General features: G+C 33.7%; 1 protein-coding gene across 1 annotated transcript in view; it reads right to left on the reverse strand.

Moving 5' to 3' along the window:
• Nucleotides 1-21679, reverse strand: part of DMD (dystrophin) — a 2251240-nt gene that overhangs the window by 1375247 nt on the left and 854314 nt on the right. The window contains exons 23-27 of the mRNA XM_032756167.2: nucleotides 19834-20046; nucleotides 15977-16090; nucleotides 14854-15009; nucleotides 11225-11395; nucleotides 5097-5279 (exon numbers count right to left, since the gene is read on the reverse strand). Of these exons, the coding sequence (XP_032612058.2) occupies nucleotides 5097-5279; nucleotides 11225-11395; nucleotides 14854-15009; nucleotides 15977-16090; nucleotides 19834-20046 (837 nt within the window). The remainder of the gene's footprint in view (nucleotides 1-5096; nucleotides 5280-11224; nucleotides 11396-14853; nucleotides 15010-15976; nucleotides 16091-19833; nucleotides 20047-21679) is intronic.

Below are 21679 nucleotides of genomic sequence, written 5' to 3' on the forward strand. Positions count from 1 at the left end.
TTTATTGCAAAAAGTGAAATTAAGTATTTTGCTTTAAAAGGTGATAGAAATCTTAAATCTGGGTCATTTCCAGCTCCTGCTGGACTACAGGCTGTCTTCATTCTGGGCAAAGATCCCAGTGGGAAAATATAAATATCTTCTTAAATACCCGAGGGTACCTTAGAGCTTTGAAGACAAAGAGACGTGATTGGTAATGTGTCTTATTAACTTTGGTGCAGATTGAGGTAATGAACTACCTTGCTGATTTAACTGTCAGAATGGATGGCCTCTTCTGTCCTCAATGCATCTGAAGGACACAGCTGGAGAGGCTGAATGTACCAGCTTTACAGGTCACCTTTGCAAAATAAAATATAGTCTTGAAGCACGAATTGGAGCTAAAAGCCACTTAGAATAACTGCTAAGCTTAACAGTTTGGAACTTAAAATTACTTTGAAATCACAGAATCCAAAGTGGCTTTGAAGGAAAGAACAAATAAAAAAGTAAACTTCTGTTCAAAATAGTAGATGGAGCTGATGAGGTAACTCCCAACATGTCCTCCTTCAGTTATATCAAAATGCATGTTACAATACAAAGGAAACATTTTTAATTCATAGCTGATCTGTAAAACATGTATATAGAAACTCAGGTGTCCGAAAGAAAAAGAGGGAAATGAAAGTAGAAAGTGGAAAATCAAGCTTATAAAAATACTGGCATATCAGAACAGGGTATACGACATCAAAGCTAGGGCATTTAACACTAATTTGAGATGGGAAATGAGGCAAGCCAGGGAGATGGGAAACAATGAAGCAGTATGACACCCATCCTGTAAGGAAGAAGTAGAACATCCCTATCCATTGGAGTATCATGATATAGCAAGGAAGCCATTGTTGGGGGATTTTTGGCTGAAAAATAAAGATCCACCCATAACAAATGGAAACTTAAGCTTGTATCATACACGAGGGCAGAGCATAAAGTCTCTACAATCCTGGTGGCAACAATACAAAAACTCAATAGCCCAGAGCAAAAAAAAAAAAGAAAGAAAAAAGTTCCAGTAAAGGCAATTCCTATTATAGATGAGCTCTCAAATAAACAACAACAACAAAAAAAAAACCTTACAAGCCAAATGGGGAAATTCACTTCCATTAGAGGGAGTCATTAGTTGTAACACATGGTAGAATCCATACCTTATGACATAAAGATAATAGAACAATTTTAGAGAATTGTACAATAAATATGCATAGCCTCATGGTGTATTTTTCCCATAGAGTTTATTTGCTTGAGATTGGCAACTGGAATTCACACCTAAGAAATCAAAGGGCTTGGTTGCCTACATTTCATTTTGGGAGATCATCTCTTTCTTCTTTTCACAAGCCCTGGTTTGAACAGAGAGGGCTGACGGGGAGGAGATTTGAGGGGAGTGAGGTGAAGAGAGTTTGAATAGTTAGGCAATTCTTCTTTCTCACCTTTTTATGGGGATAGGTAGGGTAAACTCATCTGGATCATTTTATTTACAGGATCTAAAACAAAACCACTCATCTACTGGGTGGATATATTCAGGAAGGGGTGATTGGTATTCATTTCCTGTTGAGCTGTTGGCATGGCCAAGAAGGAATCAAAAACAACTCTTTCAAATTTCTCATTCCTGAAAGGTATAGGAGTATGGGTACTTCCAGTGCCCATAGGCTGAGTTGAGATATGGTAGGTAAATTAGACTCGAGGGCATCACTAAAGCATTGGTTAAAAAGATATAAAATTCAAGAGCATTTTGTGTAAAGCTGTCAACAAGCGTCAGCTTGAAATTCTTGTTAAACACTACGAGGTACTATAAAAGCCTAGTAGATCTTTTTGGGGGGTTCAAAGCTCATATGAATAAGGCCAATCTGGATCCTCAACAGGGCAAATCAAGTCTATAGAGAACGAGCCAGGTCAGTGGTGATAATATATAGAAGAGGGACAACAGACTAGGCATTACAGGTGTGTGTGGGTTTTAACAAAAGGGAACAGCAACTGTGAGCAGCCAAAAAAAGGACATTCACATGAAGAGGGTATTTTTCCCGCTTCATCCTCGCTCATATCAACAGTAGATCTGTATCCAGAAACTGGGATGGAAGAGGAGACTTTGAGACCATTTATTCTCATTCCTGCCTCTGTATAAATTGCTGAAGCAACAGATTAATCTAAACTTGTGAAATATTTGAATAAGTTATGATATTTAAATTTAAATTAGAGTAAATTTTAATAACTAAAAGTGAATAAAAAGTAATGAGATCCCAGAGAAATATTGTTTAAGAAGCCAACTACCAGGCAGAAGGTGAAATTTGACAGAGTTGGGTGTAGTTATTGGAAAAATAAGACTGTTTCATGTTTATTAATCATCAAGTTGAAACATTCAAACAGATGGTATCTGTTTAAGTTGTTTAAAGGAATACATAGAATTAATCACAAAAAAGAAAACCATAACAAAGAACAGATTTGTGAAACACCTCAATGAAATATTGAGAAATGGAAAATATGTTTTTTGAAAAAATATAAACACACATACATAAATGTAGAGAGATAAATATATATACAGATAAAGATGAGAATATTTCTCTATTGAAGGATAAATTATGCCACAGGCAGCTAAAGAGAGAATTTGAGAACTGGAAGACAGATTTTAGAAAACTATCCAAAATTGAGCAGATAGGGATAAGAATATAGAAAATATTAAAGGGAAACCAGTAACTGGAATATAGGAAGGAGATAGTCTTAATAGCTCTAAGAACTTTTTCCCTTAGGAAGGAATGAGGAGACTGGGAAAAAGAAAATCTTCACAAAGATAATGCAGAACCACTAAAGAAATAATGTATCTGCTCTAATTAACACACCAGATGACAAAATATAAATGAAAGCAAATTTACACATATACAAAGTTGAGTGAAACTGTAGAAGACAAAATAGTGTGAAACTGCAGAGCAGATAGGACAAAGAAGAAATTTAAGGGTACCAGAGAAAATGATAAAGAAACAATAACTTGACAGCAGATTTCTTAAAGGCAAAAAATTTCAGAAGACAAATAATATTTTCAGTGTTGTAGAAAAAAAAAAACCTGTCCTTACATAATTACCTGCTCAACTGCATCATTATCCAATACCGCGGGCAAAATAAAGGCATTTTCAATATGCAAAATCTGAACACATTTGCTACTCACACTCAAGGAAAGAGCAAGAAAGAAACTGAACACAGAAGCAAAGGGAAGAACAAAAGGCAAAACTGGTCACAAAAATTGGGAAAATAGCATCGGTAAATCTAAATAAATATTATATGAAATAGTTAAAACAACAGCAGCAGCAACAGCAATTATATGGACTAATTTGGGGGAAATAAGGTGAAAATGAAATACGAGGCAACAATAATGCAGAAAATGGAAGAGGTAGGTTTCGGTAATGCTAATGTTTCCACCATATTATTGTTACAGAGGTATAGAGAAATATTTATAAGATAAAATAAAGTACATATTCCAAACCAGTGAAAAAGGACTAAAATGGAACTAAATAATTTGATAACTTCAATACAAATAGGGAATGTTAGAAATGTCATTATAGATGAGAAGGAAATGGAAAAATAATCCAATAATTGTTCTTGAAAACTTTGTTATTAATATGAAAACTTAAAAAATCTCTTTGGAAAATGTACTCCAATACAAATTTCTAATGAATCACAGAGTATCATTTAAATGCACAACATGAATAATAGGGAACAATGATGCTTATTTAAGGACATTAAGAACATAAGAAAGTAATAGTAGGTGTTTTACTTAAACATTGTCAGAAAGCATTTCCTAGGTACAAAAAGTCCCTCCTTATTGTAACATGTTAGTGAATTAATTGTGGCTTTCTTGAGACATGTACAGTGCCATCACATCCCTTCCCTTCCCATTCTTTGTTATATTTTATATAGCACTCACATAACACTGATACGTAAGATACGTCATCATATCCTTAGAAACTATGATATTTCCTGACATATAGAAGGCACTTTTCAAGAGTCTGAGGAGTGAATTGCATTTAAAAGAAAAGAATAAGGATGAGTAAAGAAGAGCTTAGAACTGGTAATGGAGAAACTCAGATCACATTTTACAATTAGAAAATGATAATACTGTATTGGGAATATATGGGGTACTTTAGCTACAAATACATTTTAAAATATTTTTAAAGGTGGACTTTATTATTGATCTGAATTGTACATCTTTAAATATCAAACCCTCAACATATGAAGCAAACTAAATAATGTTTTTCAAAAGTAAAGAGGTACCTAACACCTTATTAACCATATTCACAAAAATAACTCAGTCTGTGTGAGGGAAGGGGGCTTAAAGTCCAACTCATGTGCAATGTCTGGCAGCATCAGCATTTGTAGTGGATAAAGTTTTGTGCCCCTTGGCGCAGTATTTTCATAAGAAAGGTCATAGCTTATTTTTGATGCAATTACGTGGCAATCATTTGAGGCACATGCTTTCTTTATCTAAATTCAGATAAGCATAATCTAGACAGTAAGGCACATCCATAAAAGTTAAAGCAGAAGTTGTGATAATAAATAAACATAATGCAAAACGTCAAAAAAATATAGAGCTGGTTAGGAAACATGTCTAACAAAGAACTCTATGGGGCACAGCAATTACTAAAGACAATTATAGTAAAAATATACTTCTCTACAGAATGCTTTTCCCCTAAGATACTTAAATAAGTTTATGTACATACAAAAATAGGAAAAAATAAAGATAATTGTCTATAAATCTGGAGAAAATGTATTTATAGGATTTTGTGACCTAATAATAGTAATAAGAATTAGAAGCATAGCCACTCACATATATTGAGTACTAGGCTAAGTACTTTAAAGAGAATAGCTCATTTAATTTTCTCAACAACTTACAAATTATGTATTATGTCTATTTTACAGATTGAAAACCGGTTTATACAAGTTAAGCAAATGGCCCAAAGTCATACAACTTATAAGTGCCTGAATGAGGAATTCAAGCCAAAGTTGTTTTACACTATAATCCATGTTCTTAACCACTATGCCTCACATATGACCATGTATTGACATATCATTGACAAAGACCAAGAAAAGCAACTGACTTCCAAAGTCTTGCATTTCCCATTCAGCCTAGTGCAGAGCCACTGGTAGTTGGTGGTTAGAGTTTCAAGTTCCTTTTTTAAGGCCTCTTGTGCTACAGGTGGAGCTTGAGCTATGACACTATTTACAGACTCAGTAAGGAGTTTCACTTTCGCTTCTTTTTGTTGGGCCTCTTCTTTAGCTCTCTGAAAAATAAAGAATGCTTTCTTAATAGCATGAAAATAACTTTACATCCAAAATGCATTTCTATGAATCATATCATTTCCTCCTCACAACATCCCAGTTAGAATGAGATTTACAAAAATAAATCTAATATGAATTCCAGTCTCTTCCATAAATTTAAGTTTAGTTGAAATTAGAAAGTTAAAGAAATAATTTATTACTAGAATACAACAGATCTTTAACAAGAATAGATTGAAAAGTAGTCTGCATGGGGGTATGGATTTGTGGTCAAATATATACACATCGATATAAATACAATTGTTTGGAAAAGGCAAGAAACAAATATTTCAATATTAACTAGGTTAAAAAATATTTGGCAGTCTGGAATCGAAATCACTTATAAATTACTCAGATGAATAATATTGAAACCATCACAAATATCATTATTTAAGTCAAAGGATACTTAACATAGAAAGGTCCCCTTGATGCTATATTTAGGAACATATTTTGATAAAGGAAAGTTTTGTTCAAGAATTGAAAACACATGAGAGAAAGAGAAACCAAAAAGGAGCCCCTGATATCAGAAGCTGGCCTGACACCCAGCTATGCCTTGGTCTTCTCGAGTGGAAAATAAACTGTTTCACAGAATTTCAACATTGGAAAAGGCCACTTTGTTTCCATAATGGATCAAGACCATGACAAGATCATTCCATAATCATGTCTGAATCCAGACAAAAACATCAACATTACCCAAACCACAAAATGCCCAACACTCCCCTATTCTGGTTAATATGAATAAATGCTATTTCTTTATCAATTGCAACTTTAGCCTCATTCTGGTCTTCTCTCCTTCTGGACAAGATACGATACCCATAGAGCTATCCCCACACACTAACGACAAGCAATCCAAAGTAAAGCTTTTAAACCCTCCCTCAAATCCCCTAACACAAGCACAAATCCTACAATGTTTTTTTTTTTTTTTTTCATCTACACATACCCCCTGGTCTCCAATGTTGTGTATTCTCCCTCATTGCAAAAACTAATGAACCCAACTTGTTCAGCTACAAGAGAGTTGGTGGTGGTCTTCGGCTGGGAGACATTTACACTCCTTAACTTCAAATGAGTACATGTATTTTAGAAACACACACACATACACACTGTATCTTTAATCTGTGTTCCTCCAGGGGTCAAACCTGACATTAGCTTTCAAATATAAGTAGTTTATATACATGTGCCATGTGAAAGAAATTCTGGTAGCCGAATGGGGAACTGAGACAAGAAAGGGAAGAGAGATCCATATGGTCATACTTATTAATCCCAGCAAACACTGTTAATGACTGGAGTTTAATCCTGTTAGAAAGCCCTGAGAAATATATGCCTGCGGGCTATTCCATTCAGGGGTGAAGAAATTGGGGTATTATTTCTGTATCACCTTCCCTAATTGTTAAAGGCTGTTGGGGAAATGTTAATTTCCCAGTACTTGCAGCCTACCACACAAGTGCAAAAGTGGGATTCAGCAGCCACAGAAAGCCCTCGAGTAAATGAACGCAGGTTCTACAATGCAGAAGTTGGGCCTGCATACAATACAGAGGTCAAGGTAAGGATTTATTGGCAGGATATGGATAAGGTCAGCTATAAAATGCCTTTGTATGTGTCAACATAATCACCCTACTCCTTTGCATTTAGTCCCACGATTCCTTAAAAGTATGCATTATGTCAGAAAATGCAAATTGTTTTGCCTATAGAGTGTTTACCTTCACTGATTCTAATTGATTGAAATCTTTAGTTCAATTTTCTAAATAAATCAGCTTTTTGGCATCACTGAGCATAGAGTTTGTTTTACACAAATTGTATTTTGACTTTAGTAATTATAGTATAATCAACAAGTTTGATTACCATTCATCATTTAATATGTGCTACTGTGTTCTGTGCCAGCCATGTCATAAGTGCTACCTCATTAGACCTTTACCCAAACCTTCTCAGATGTGTTTTGTTATCTCTATATTGGACATCAGAAAACTGAGGTTCAGAGAGTTTAAGGAAATCACCCTCAGAGTTACATCCTCTCTTTCTCATAGTTTCTGTTCAGTTGGTCTCAAATGTTCCATGAGCTGAAGAAGGAGAATGTTGCAGTCAGTCTAATGAATAAAATTACAATTTATACTCATTATAAATAACCCAAGCAACTATATAAAAATGTAGAATGAAGAACACTTCTTTCCATGGTTTTTAGGCTTCGTATATTCTTGTTTAATAAGAGGCTCAGATCTTGGGAAAGGTTCGGAGAAGAAACAGCAAAATTTGTTAACCCAGGTAGATATGAAGAAAGAAGATGATGATGAATTTCTCTACTAGGAGAAAAGGTAGAAAGCTAAATGACTGGTAAAGTTTCGACACAAATCCTCATAAAAATGGTGGCTCTTGTTTCTTTCCACGAATCTAACTATGATATGCTCTGCCATCTTTCATTGCTAGGATTTCACACCAGTGCTTCTTGAAGCGAGCGTCCTTGGAATCACTCTGCAACTTGTTCCTTGGTATGAACTGAAACTTGTTAAAAATTAAAAACTTCAGGCCTCACCCAAGACTCACTGAATCAGAAATTCTAGGGTCAGGGCCCAGCATTCTGTGTATTAAACAAGTCTTCCAGGTGATTCTGATGTCCATTCAGGTGCAGGAATCACTGCTGTAGTGATTATACAAATTTATTTGTGTATTTACTATTCTCACTTCATGTGTAAGTTCTGGTAAGCACTAGTATTAGAGTTATAATAGAGTAAAAATTAAAAAAAATAAAAACAGTTAATAAATTTCCAGAGTGTTTTTCAAAGGGTTTTAGTATAAAGTTTTACAATATAGTGATTGCTGATCTCCATAAAAGTTTTAAAGTCAGAGGTTGTTTATCAAGCACTGCCCTGGGTTCTTTTATGTCAAAAAAAAACTTTTCAGGGGAAAACTAAGTTATCAAAACAGCACTTTCATTTTCAAGTAAAATACAGAAAAGAACATAAACAGAAGAGGGTCTCTATTTCTTCTTTGAGTATCAGGGAGAGATATCAAAGTAGGTCTGTTAGTATCTTCTGACAATAAAGAAAAATTAGCTATCAAATGAGCACAGGTAGAAGTCTGGACAAGGTACTATTGCTAACCCTCCAGGTAGTGAAGTTGACTTAAAGAGACTGTCTTGAGCAGCAGGCTGAAAACTCAAGAAATGAAATCTTCCTGCCAACTCTTTCAGTGGTTGTTGCCAGAGGCTTCCAGAGTCTACCTCTTTTTACTATCACCCCCAACTAAACCAATTTTGTAGCTAGACCAATTATCAAAACATGTCAATCAATGTAGACAAATTTGTTGGAACACTCATTTCAAGGATGGTTTTCAAATTTTAAAGATTTGAGACAGTTTACTCTAGAGCACAGGAAAATAAGAGAGATCTGACTGGCTTGTTGATGATATAGGCAAATCGCTCATAGGGACAGGGAAGAGGGCCAGAAGAGGGACTGAACCAAAGAAACCCAGGGATAATCAGAGCAGCTGAACACAAATGACTCTATAGTATCTACTTAGGGATCTGAGGTAGTGGTCATATATAAATAGACGTAGTGAGAAAGGAATTGAGATACAAAAGGAAAGGCCATATGAGTGACACACAGTTCATAGGAAAGGAAAGGAAAGGAAAAGAAAAAGGAAAAAAGAAAGGGAAAAGGAAAAAGAAAAAGGAAAAGGAAAAGGAAAAAGAAAAGAAAGGAAAAAGGAAAAGGAAAAGGAAAAAGAAAAGAAAGGAAAAAGGAAAAGGAAAGGAAAGAAAAGAAAAGGAAGACATGAAATAGAATAAAATACCTTCAATCCTGTGGGCTCTACCAAAAATAAAGTCTGTGACTATGGCTAAATTATTTGACCTATCTGGGAATTTCAGTTTTCTGATAAGCAGAGAGAGAAGTGGGGATTACAGTAGTTTCAAAGTACCTTCTAGCTCTCACATACTGATAAAGTTTTCCTCATAGTGACCTCCCCAAAGTCAAATTTTAAATTATTTTGGTCTCTCTTTTGAAATACTCCAATGGTTTTTCTATTCCATTTAGAATAAAAACTGTGATACCCTAACAAAACCCCTTTGTTAACAGATATTTGCCCACCTCCTAAGACTCATCTGAGGTAATTTTCTCCCATTTTCCTTCCTTCAGGCAGACAGACTTCTTTCTCTTCCCAATTAGCTTCAGGGTCATTGCAGACCCTCCCCTCTCTGAATGGAATGTGTTTCCATTAAGATTTTCTTAAGTGGTTGGCTTTTCCTTATGATTCAGTTCTCTCATATTACATACAATTCTTCATAAACGCGCTACAAGTCAAGTTTTTCTAAAATAGCATCCTACCACCCTCAAATCCTGCCTGAACATTATTCATTCTTGATTTCAAAATCCAGGTTTACTTTTAGGCAAATTATCATGGTTTCATTTATTTTTCCATTTATTGCCTGCTCCGCACCACACGCTAGAACACTAGAATGTAAATTCCAAGGCAGTGGTCTTGCTCACCACCCTCGATATTCAGTATCTAGAGGGTGTTTGGCACATAGTAAGTATGCAATAAGTTTTAGTTGATAAATATGCTATTGCTGGATTCAAATAATTTTGTATTTTTTAATACTCTAGAAATGATTACTGTTTATACAAATTTTTTCTTCATTATAGTTTTACACATACATAATATTTATACATATTTATGGAGTATATTAGATATTTACTTTCAACATTTGACTAAAGCCGTATGACAGATTCGATATTTAAACATCTGAGTTTTCAGGTGAGTTACTTTCTGCTATTAACTATAATAAATATTTCTGAATTACCATTTAAATTATATAATAGAGTACACAATTTTTTACCATGTGGCCCTTTTCACGATTAAAATAATAAATAATGAGTCATGGTCATTTATACTGTGCTAGCCATTATGTTAGAAATTTCATCTTTCATCCCTCTAATGATTCTGAAAGCAGACATTCTGATACCCAGTTCACAAATGAAGGAATTTGGCTCATTAAGCTTATGTAACTCACCCCAATTTATACAGTTGGCACGGGGCCGAACTAAGTTTTAAACTCAATTATCTGACTCCACAATTAATTTTCCTTGTCACAATCCTTGAACCAAACAAAGATCTACAGTATTAATATTTCACGTTATTCTCTATGTTCTTGCTAGCACATAAAAATAATAGTTATGATTATAGCTACTAACTGAGCACCAACTCTGAGGTAGGCAATTTACTTACGTGTTAGTTACAATCAACAGTTCATACATTCAAATGAGGAAGTATGATGATATAAACATGATAAAACAGAGGATTCTATTGACTATTATATTATATTTTTGCCCAAGGCCATACAAAATGCCACTATGTAGGTTCAACTCCAGGCTTCACCTCCAAATCCATACTACATACCAGTTTCCTTGGTCATAAGTCAATGTTATATTGTGTCCTATTGTTTCAAGAAAAGTAAATGTAAACTCAATCCTTTCTATCCATATTAAAGGCTACAGGTTCAAATATTTAGTGCTTCCAAATTCTCAGAAACGCCTTTAAATTACCAATTTAACCGTTTGTTGACTACATTATAAATTTGTCTTTTCAAGAATACTTTTGCACAGTTTCAACGTGCATTTACATCAGCTACAGACAGTTAATACGATGAGTTGATTCTGCTCTCTTATTACTGTATGATTTCAAGGGAAACTTGTTTCAAATTATGATTTTTAATTTTCATAATTGACAATGCATTAAAATTAAACAGTTTAAGGCTGTTAAAATGTATATTAAACTTGAAGCTAAATTAATTAAAATTAATAATTAAAAATCAACCTCTGCTCTTAGAACCAGGAAAGAGCAGACTGTATACAATTTCAAGCAGTGGTGCATTTCTTTCTTTTTCCATTTATTTGCTTAGTTTTTCTTTTTTTTTTTTTACCTTCATCTCTTCAACTGCTTTCTGTAATTCATCTGGAGTTTTATATTCAAAATCTCTCTCAAGATACTCTTCTTCAGCTTGTGTCATCCATTCGTGCATCTCTGATAGATCTTTCTGGAGGCTTACAGTTTTCTCCAAACCTCCCTTCAAGGCCTCCTTTCTGGCATAGACCTTCCACAAAACAAACAACACATGATTATTGACAGTGATGAAACATTATTATTATATTATTTGATCAGTATGTAAATAACAGAAAGCTTAGTAATGATAAAGAAGTAAAAGGCTTATATGCATAAGAAAATAACTCACGGGGATCAGATACACTCAATTTCCCTTAAGTATGAAAAAATAAGACATGTCTGTTGATTTGGCATACTTAGTAAAATAAACGTATTGCCCTATGATGATAATTCAGCTGTTTGTGTGAGAATGCTTTTCTGTGAATAGAGAAAAACAGGGCTTTTTAAAATAATGTTTCAGTTGGAAAAGTAATTTTACTGGCATACATAGAAATAGTTATTCTTTGTGTTCTTTGATAATGTTTTACTATTTTAAATATTCTAAGAACATCATAATCATGTATCCACAGAAACTCATAAATTAAAAAGAAAAAATGAAAAGTGCATAAAATGTACTTTGGCAATTCACACAGAAGATAATATATGGCAATATATGTATATAAAAGACGTTCTAATAGCATTTATAGTTAAAGGAATGCAAATTGAAGTGAATTAATGCATTTTCACATGTAAGACAGGGAAAAACAATAATTAATAAAGAGCCCATTTTGGGCAGGGATGTGGGAAAATCAAAGTTTTTATACTTGTTGAGGGAAATATCCAACATAATACAACCTTTTAAACAGTAAGATGCCAAAATATATAAAAATGTTAACGTCCACGAATCTGAGTCAACTACTCCATTTTTTGAGAGTGAATCACGCCAACCAAAGTGTAGAGAGTAACATGTACGATACTTAATTCAGCTTTAAAGACCAAACATCTTGAAAACAAACCCAAAGGTGCTTTCATGAGAGATTAAATTATGACATATATATACTATGGGATACTGTGGATCACAAATACATCTTTACTGAAATGAAAAGTGGCTCAATATAAAGTTTTATGTGTAAAATGCAAGTTGCAAAAGAGTCTGTCTGTGGTTATAGAAAACATCTGCTATTTAAAGCCTCATAGATTTCTGAAAACTAAAACTTTCTACAATGGACTCCATTACTCATTAACCAGAAAAATGCAAAACTTAAAACATCTAAAAGAAAATCATATACCTTGTTACAAGGCACTCTACAGTATTACAATTATTATACATAGTGCTCATGTTTACTTTAAAAAGCAACTCTATTCAAAAGATGGTATTCTTCTCTCTGGTTTAAACAACATTATATATTTTAAGTAACAGCATTTTCATAGTATTGTTTTAATATATAATGCACAGTTTTAGTAAAATGAAGTGTTCATGGTACTTTGCCCAATAGTAAATATGTGTAGAATCACCATCACATTGATTTTCCTTAAAATTTACAACCATTTTGAGCCTAATATAGATATTATTTCATTTTAGGTTATTTACTTACCTAGGTAAATGTAGTACCTGATCTATTACAATGTAAATAAATATTTCACCCTAACACATCTAGAACAAGATGTCTTGCAATTGTACTAGAAAAGGTATAAATGTTATTTTGTGCAGTCAATGAACCTATAATAAACTTAAGAAAACATGCTGCTATTTTTGCTATTTTATAAATTAAGAAAACCTGCTGCTAAATTTCTACTTAGAAACTCCGCTCTGTTATAATCTTTTAAGGCAGTTGGTGAAGCTGCAAAAACATTAGAGGGACTAATGGAATTCAGCCAAGACTTGTAGTAAAAACTATACATTCACATACATACTTGTGTGTGTGTGTGTGTGTGTGTGTGTGAGTGTGTGTGTGCACGCACACAAGTATGGTGAGATATTGTTGGATCCTGGAAATTTTGAAGACAAAAACGACAGCATTTGGTGATAGATTTGATGTTTGGCTGTAAGAGAAATATAGGAGACAAGAAAATTTCGAGGGATTTGGCTTCAATAAGTGGAAGAATGGCGTTGTCATATGTAATAACAGGCAAATTACTAGGGTAGTAGGCTGGGGTATACATCAGGAATTTTGTTTTGACATGTTAGATGTATTTTTTTTTTCCTGAACAACTCTTCTAGCACTGACTTACTTCAGGAGAAGAATCTGAGCTAGCTGACCCAGGGATAGCTCATCTGCGAATTAACAGAACCAATGAACATTTGTCAGTGATTGTATTAGCTGAGTGATTTGCCTTGACTTTTCTCATGTTTTTTTTCATTTTCGAATGTAGCTTTTGCCTTTTGACATTACTTCTTTTCTATTTTGAAAGTTTACTTGGCAGTAACAAAAGACCGACTGCCTCTAACACGTAAATTGAAACCCCTTATTAATTTTCAAAAAGGTGCAGTAGTTCCCTTGTATCTGTGGAAAGTATGTTCATACCAAGACCTCCAGTAGATGCCTGAAACCATGGATAATACCTAACCCTATCTACACTAGGTTTTTTCCTACTCATACATATTTATAAAATTTAATTTATAAATTCGGCACAGTAAGAGATTAACAACTAATAAAATAGAACAAGTTATCTCTCTTTTTCTCCCTCTCAAAATATCTTATTTTACTGTGCTCACCGATTTTAGGATTCCAATTGACCACAAGCATTTGAAACCAGGGAAAGCAAAACTGCAGATGATCGGTGACTAATGTATTGGTGAACTTGAAAGTATTCATTGCTTTAGTTCCAAATTTTATCTTTTGAACACGAAGTATTTGATATACACTATTTTTTAATATATCTTACTATCCATAATTGAATATTTAAATATAAAATAGGTATCTATAAAATATTCTTCTGTAAAAAAATGAGAAACGCAAATATAAGTGTACAGTCATTTTGTGTGTGTGTTTTTTTAATTCAGCTATTCTTAATGGTTACTGAATCTTAATTGTTATTTAAAATTAGATGTCAGCCAGGTGTGGTGGCTCACGCCTGTAATTCCAGCACTTTGGGAGGTCAAGGAAAGAGCATTGTCTGAGCCCATGAATTCAAAACCAGCCTAGGAAACATAGCAAGACCCTGTCTCTACCAAAAAATAACAAAAAATTAGCCAGGCATGGTGGCACACGCCTGTACTTCTAGCTACTTGTGGGGGCTGAGATGGGAGAATTGCTTGAGCCCAGGAGGTTGAGGCTGCAGTGAGCCGAGTTCACACCACTGCACTCCAGCCTGGGTGACAGAGGGAGACCCTGTCCCAAAAAATAAAATAAATAATTAATAAATGTATCGAAGAGGCCAAACTTGGAAATGTTAATCGAAAGTAATAATTATTTATCCTATTTCTAGGATAGGATGTGTACTATTTAAAATATATACTATGAAAATATTTATGTATGCTACAAAAAAGATTAATTTGTCAGAATTAATTGTGCTTTAAAGCAACAACATAGGAACAAAGCCTTAAACAAAAGTAACGGTGAAGGGAGACATTAGGAAATCTTAGTTAAGTACATTGAGGCAAGCCACAGTGAAAGAGGTTGTCCATACCTGTTGGCACATGTGATCCCACTGAGTATTAAGTTCTTTGAGTTCTGTCTCAAGTCTCGAAGCGAACTCTGGCTCTGCTTCATTCTTTATCTTCTGCCCACCTTCATTGACACTGTTTAGACTGGGCTGAATTGTCTGAATATCATTGACTAAAAGCTAAGAATATAAATCAATTTAAGCCAGCTGAAAAAATTACTGCCATATATTAGATATGCGACATAGCTAGAAAATGTAAAATTAGGACTGATGGCATTGCATATGGATTTTTCTGTTTTAAAATCTGAGATACAGAGATATCAATATAGACAACTGCATAACAGTCTTGCAAAAATGTTCAATGGTTATTATGGCATGAATCCAGTGGTGAATTATTTGTATTCTACTTATATCAGAAACAAAAGGAAATAAATTTAATATTTCTGGTTAGAAAAATGTGTGAAAATGATGGGCTTCATACTTTACTATCTTTGTTAGTATTTTCATTTTCAAACGCAGGATATTGCAGAAATTGTTTACAGTGTAATGGGTGTGAAGGTTATTTGTGAGGTGGATTTGCTTTTTTAGCTTGTATTTTAAAAAAAAATTCCTTAAAGAGCAAGATTGTTTTCTTCCTGCTGCATGACAATGGTATAATGAATATTATTTCAAAATGCATATTGTTATATTATAGTACACTGCATTATACATGAAGAGAACACAGTATGAATAGTAATTTGTCATAAGAAATAACAAGTAGCACAAAGGATTCTTTACCTTTAAATTATACTGCATTTTATAGTAAAATAATGTTATCAAGTGAGGTTGAGTACAAGGCAATGTTTTATCAGTTCCTCACTTACTCAACCCAGGGTTTCTCAACATTGGCACTAGTGACATTTTCGATTGTGCAGTTCCTTGTTCGGGAGGACTGTTCTAGCAGCATCTCTGTCCTCTACGTACTAGACACCAGTAGCATCTACCATCACCCCCAACCCAGTTGTGACAATCAAAAACGTCTAGAAACATTTTTAAAAGTCCGCTGGGGAGAGAACAGCAAAATCCACCCTGGCTGTAAAACACTGATCTAACCAAATAATATTCATACAAAAATATTCATATTAAAGGCATCATATAAAAATCTTACTCTGCACTGTTTCAGCTGCTTTTTTAGAATTTCTGAGTCCCCAAGGGCAGGCCATTCCTCCTTCAGAAAAACATCAACTTCAGCCATCCATTTCTGCAGGGTTTGTATGTGATTCTGAAATGAGACCCGTTATGAGGCATTACTGGTGTGCTGATTACTTTTAACACAATTCATCACTGGGTTATGTCTAAAAACAAGCCCAAAAACAATTCCCATGTTTAAAGGATGTCTCTAAGTAGCTCTTGAGGAAAAGAATATTTTTACTAAGACTGCATTTTTATGGTCTACTGTATGAGCACTGGTGTGTGAAGTCTGCTATTGTTAAAAATAAAAAATGACTACCAAATGTGGTTTTATGATGTTACTCTCAAGAACATTAAATCATATCCCCCTCTAGAGAAATTTTAAGTTACAAAACAACTCATGAGAATACTAACAATGTGCCCTTACAGTATATAAAACAAACTATGAACAATAAACTCAATGTAATGGTGTCTTTATAGCCTCCCTAAACCCGAACTTTCACAAATTGTTTTCTACAGATGACAGTTTAACTAGTCCCACCAGTTGGGAACTTTCGGCCTAATATTTTGTCATCTTCAAAGACAGAGCTTTTGCTTTTATTTGTCTGACCAGTACAAAGTAATGAACAGGTAAAAATCATCATCTTTTATCGTTTATAAATAGCCAGTATCTCTCACTCACGATTCTTTCCCGTATTACCTTTTTTTCTGCTGTTTTACTACTTCTAAAAAGTATGATTCCATTGTGCTGTCTACATGTGTTATTTTCTTCTGTTTTACTTAAATTTATATTGAAAATATGTGCTCCACAGAAAGTTTTCCCTTTAATATGATTATTAATAATAATTTTTAAAGTATCTAAGAGAACTTCAAAATGATCACCTTGCTGTTATTTTTCAAGTCTACATTTGCTATTCTTTCACATCTTCACTGTCCTTCTTCAGGTCTTTTTTTTTTTTTTGAGACAGAGTCTTACTCTGTCGCCCAGGCTGGAGTGAACTGGCACAATCTCGGCTCACTGCAGCCTCCACCTCCCGGGTTCAAGCGATTGCTCCTGCCTTAGCCTCCCAAGTAGCTGGGATTACAGGCGTGCACTACCATGTCCAGCTAATTTTTGTGTTTTTAGTAGAGACGGGGTTTCGCCATGTTGGCCAGGATGGTCTTGATCTCTTGACCTGGTGATCTACCTGCCTCAGCCTCCCAAAGTGCTGGGATTACACGCATGAGCCACTACGCCTGGCCTGTTCAGGTCTTATTACTGACTCCATTAATGCACTGGCTCGTTTTGATATCTGCCTCGGTCTCACCTCATTCTAATTATTGATCTACAGTGATGCCAGTAATCTACTCCTCTCCTCCTTCCTCTCATCATGGGAATGTTTTGAAAACACAAGTGGAATCATATTATTTCCCTCTTTGACCAATAGCAGCTTTTTCTTATTAAATTTTTATTGTTATTGTTATCAGTCTCATCACCACTAGATTAAAACTCAGATTGTAAAACATAGCATCCAAGGACATTCACTGTCTACTCTCAAACCAGTTTTCCAACCATAATATTTTATTAATCCCCATATATATTGTCTCCCCAGTGTTGAACTTATTTCAGTTAACTGAAAATGCTGCTATGCTTTCTCAAGAACTCTTTCTTTCTTGGTAATAGCTAACTAAATTCTACCTATTCAATCTATAGCAGAGATAACCTATGTTCCAATAATATTTCATAATCCTTTTTCATAGTTTATGTTGGATTTCCTACCTGCCTACTGTGATAACCTTTCCTATACTGTTTATTTACCATGCAAGGCTGAATAATTTTACCCCCAAGATGTCCACACCCTAATCTCTGAAACCTGTGAGTACATTACCAGGATGGACTTCGCAGATGTGATTACGTTAAGGATTCTGAGATGGGGAGATTATACTGGATCATCCACCTGGGCATAATGTAATCACAAAGGTCCTAATTAAAAGGAAGTCAACACAGGGAACAGGATAGGGAAAGGAAGTTGAGACGGAGAGGTAGAAAGAGAGGGAGACGGAGATAGACAGGGAGAGAGAAATTGACACTGGATTATGTTACACTGCTGACTTTGAAGATGAAGGATGGGGACATGAGCCAAGGACTGCTTCTAGAAGCTAAAAATGCCAATAAAACAGACTCTGTCTCAAAGCCTCCAAAACAGGCACAGTCCTGCTGACACTTTAATTTTAGCCCACTGAGACTAATTCTGAACTTTTGACTTCCGGAACTCTAATAAATTTGTGTTGCTTGAAGCTATTAAATTTCCGGCAGTTTGTTAGGAGTGCCATAGGAAATGAATACATCTACATTCCTCCTTCACTAGAATGTGGGCTCCTTGATGACAAGAGCCATGTAATTGTGCCCTCTTAGGCCACTGGTGTTGCCAAATAATAGATATTTTCATGCAGTATTTACATAGGTATGCATATACACATACGTTTATAAGTAAAGCATTAAAGAATGTTTTAGGTTTGCTTAGCGCTTTCGTTTGTAAAAGGTAAGCACAAAAACTAAGTAGCTAGACTGGGATTTAAATCCAGGAGCATATTGTTGCAATGTTTTTCCATCATACCATAATGTTTTCGACATTTCCTTCCCAGCATTAACATTTGTCACAATAACTGACCACTCAAGGGACACATTACATACCTTATTGAATATTTTTAGGCTTTTAGACCTTAATGCAATTGTTGGTTTACTGTTTTTCTTTAGCTTGAGTGGTTATTAGTATGGTGGCACTATTCAAAGAAATTAAGTCAAGAGAATTTGGTTTGAGGAAGAAGGTGATGTGGTAAAATTTAAGCACATAAATACAAATTCAATATGGTTATAAAATAACTTATTACCATATATTACATATCTAACATTAATCACATATGCAACATGTTATATATGTGATATTACATTAGATATATGTACATGATATATAATTCCATTATACACATATATATCTACACACACATATATACACGTTATATGTATGTATATGTGTGTGTATATATATACATATATATGGAAGCTAAAAATGCCAATAAAACATTCTCTTTCAAAGCCTCCAAAACAGACACAGTTCTGCTAACACCATAATTTTAGCCCACAGAGACTAATTCTGAATTTCTGACCTCCAGAACAGTAATATAATAAGTTTGTGTTGTTTGAAGCAATTAAATTTGTCCTAATTTCTTAGGAGTGACATAGGACATTAATACACCTACATTTCTCCTGCACATATACATATATGGAGTTATACATAATGGGATGAATATATAATGCAATTTTATGATCATATCACCATATTTTATATATATAATAGCACATGTAGACAGCATAGTTGACTCATACTTTTTATAAGTAGCAAAACAGCAGAAACAAAAGGTAATAGAGGAAATAATCATATACATACTATACATTATATATATATAAAATGATTACATTATACCTCTGTATAATGTATATGTACATAACTTTTTTCTAGTCATAAGCTAAATGATTACTTGTATGTTAAAAGACAACCAGACTAAATGAATGATTGGTTTTGAAAATTATTAAACTAAAAACATGTTTAATTCCTATTGGTAATGGTGAAAATAGCAAATTCATTCTAAAAAAAGTGAGAAAACTCCTATTCTTTTCTTAGAAGGAATAAGCAAATCACCATCCTTTGTAAAAGACTCATGTCTTTTCATCTTATCACTAACTTTGAAAGATGCTGAAGGTCAAATGTTTATGTACCTTTACAGTTTCCAGTGTATTGTTAGGGAAAAAGCAAGTAAATAAAAATGAGTGTAGAAAGTAAAATCTTGAATTACCTGAATTTTTCGGAGTTTATTCATTTGCTCCTCTAGCTTTTGACAATGCTCAACCAGCTGGGAGGACAGCTTCTTCCAGCGTCCCTCAATTTCTTCAAATTCTAATTGATATTTCCGGCTAATTTCAGAGGGCGCTTTCTTCGACATCTCTTTCACAGTGGTGCTGAGATAGTTTAGGCCACTTTGTTGCTCTTGCAGAGAACTTTGTAAAGCCTCAAAGACAATTTTTTAAATACATTTATACTAATTGATGAATAATAATTGATGAGTTTTAGTTAAATTAACTACACTTGAAATCTATATGATTCAAACATGTAAACAAAGTAGATGATCTTCTATCAGTTATAAACATCTAGTGGTAATTTAAATTTTACTTATTATCCTAAGAGTAACTTGAATATTATTTAGTGATATTTAACACACCCTATGTATTTTTCTAAACAATGTCAAATATATCTCAAAACTATATCTTACAGTGCCAAAGAGTTTTGGTGCATCTAATTTTAATGAATTAAGTATATATATTAATAACTGCATTTATGATACAGTTAATGTAGCTGAAATTAATTATACTGAGCTTTCTGGAAAGTAAACTCTACATAAAACTATAGCTAATAATATTGATATACGGAATAGAAAAACTTATTGAAAAATCTATGTACTTAATATCTTATATTTTCAAAAAATGTTACTCTGTTATGTAGTATTATAGTGGGATTCAAGAACAATTTTGTGGAGAATTTATAAAATTTATTTATACTTATTCTGTATAACACATGCAGTTTCTTATAGTAGGATCACAACTTTAGAATTCCCCTATTCAATATTTAAACATTATTTTCTCTTTATAAAATAATAAAGGCTCATGATAAAAATGAAAAAAGACAGAACTACTAGAACTTTATATAAATTTTCAATTTGTTCTATGTATAGTTAAATATTAAACATATGATCATATATGCACACATAAACAGTTATTCTTTATCCTATAATGTGACCTATATCAACCAAAAATTTGCCAAATATCTAAGTTTTATAGTTTCACAGTATCCTATCCCTATTTGGTGGTACTTAATTTGTTTTTTTACTTTACCTTTTTAACTTTATTTCACTTTTTTAAATTGTTACCCTATGGCTGATTATTTAGACAATATCTAGCATATAACTACACTTTGAGCTAGGTGTTTTATTGTGAGCATTTGCACATGTCAAATTTTTATTTTTTCCAAAACAAAAATTGTAATGGCTTCTCTAGTTTAACAATTTCCATTATTAGTTCTACACATTAATTTCTAGTTTTCTACTCCTGTAAATTATGTTTACCTCTATCTACCTACCTGTCCATCCATCCATCCATCCATCCATCCATCCATCCACCCATCCATCCATGTCCTATCTAACTCCAGTTCCATTTACATCTTTGAGTGTATTCTGATTATTTCCATAAGATACAGACTTCATGGAAATTATATTAATGTTGTATGTTATTAGGATGCACTGAAGAGTTAACCTCAGTAAAATTCATCTTGAATTTACATTTCCAGCAGTAAGAGAGAATTTTTAGTTCACCCCTTCCAAATTGGTACTTATATCTTTTGTGTGTATGCAATTTAATATGCAAAAAAAAGTTCTCATTTTGTAAATTTTTTTACCTCTTCCTTTACAATTAAAGTTACAACCATTCATAGGTTTATTATTCATGTATGTCTCTTTTTGGAGAGTACCTTACTCAAGACTTTATTCCTTACTCACAGAAAAAAAAAAGTTTCCTTGGTATCATATTTCTTTAAAATTGTCTCTGGTGTTTTTACAATGTTTGTGATTACTTCCATTCATTTTTATGCTT

Source organism: Hylobates moloch, unplaced genomic scaffold (assembly GCF_009828535.3).
Source record: "Hylobates moloch isolate HMO894 unplaced genomic scaffold, HMol_V3 SCAFFOLD_7, whole genome shotgun sequence".
Classification (NCBI taxonomy): Eukaryota; Metazoa; Chordata; class Mammalia; order Primates; family Hylobatidae; genus Hylobates; species Hylobates moloch.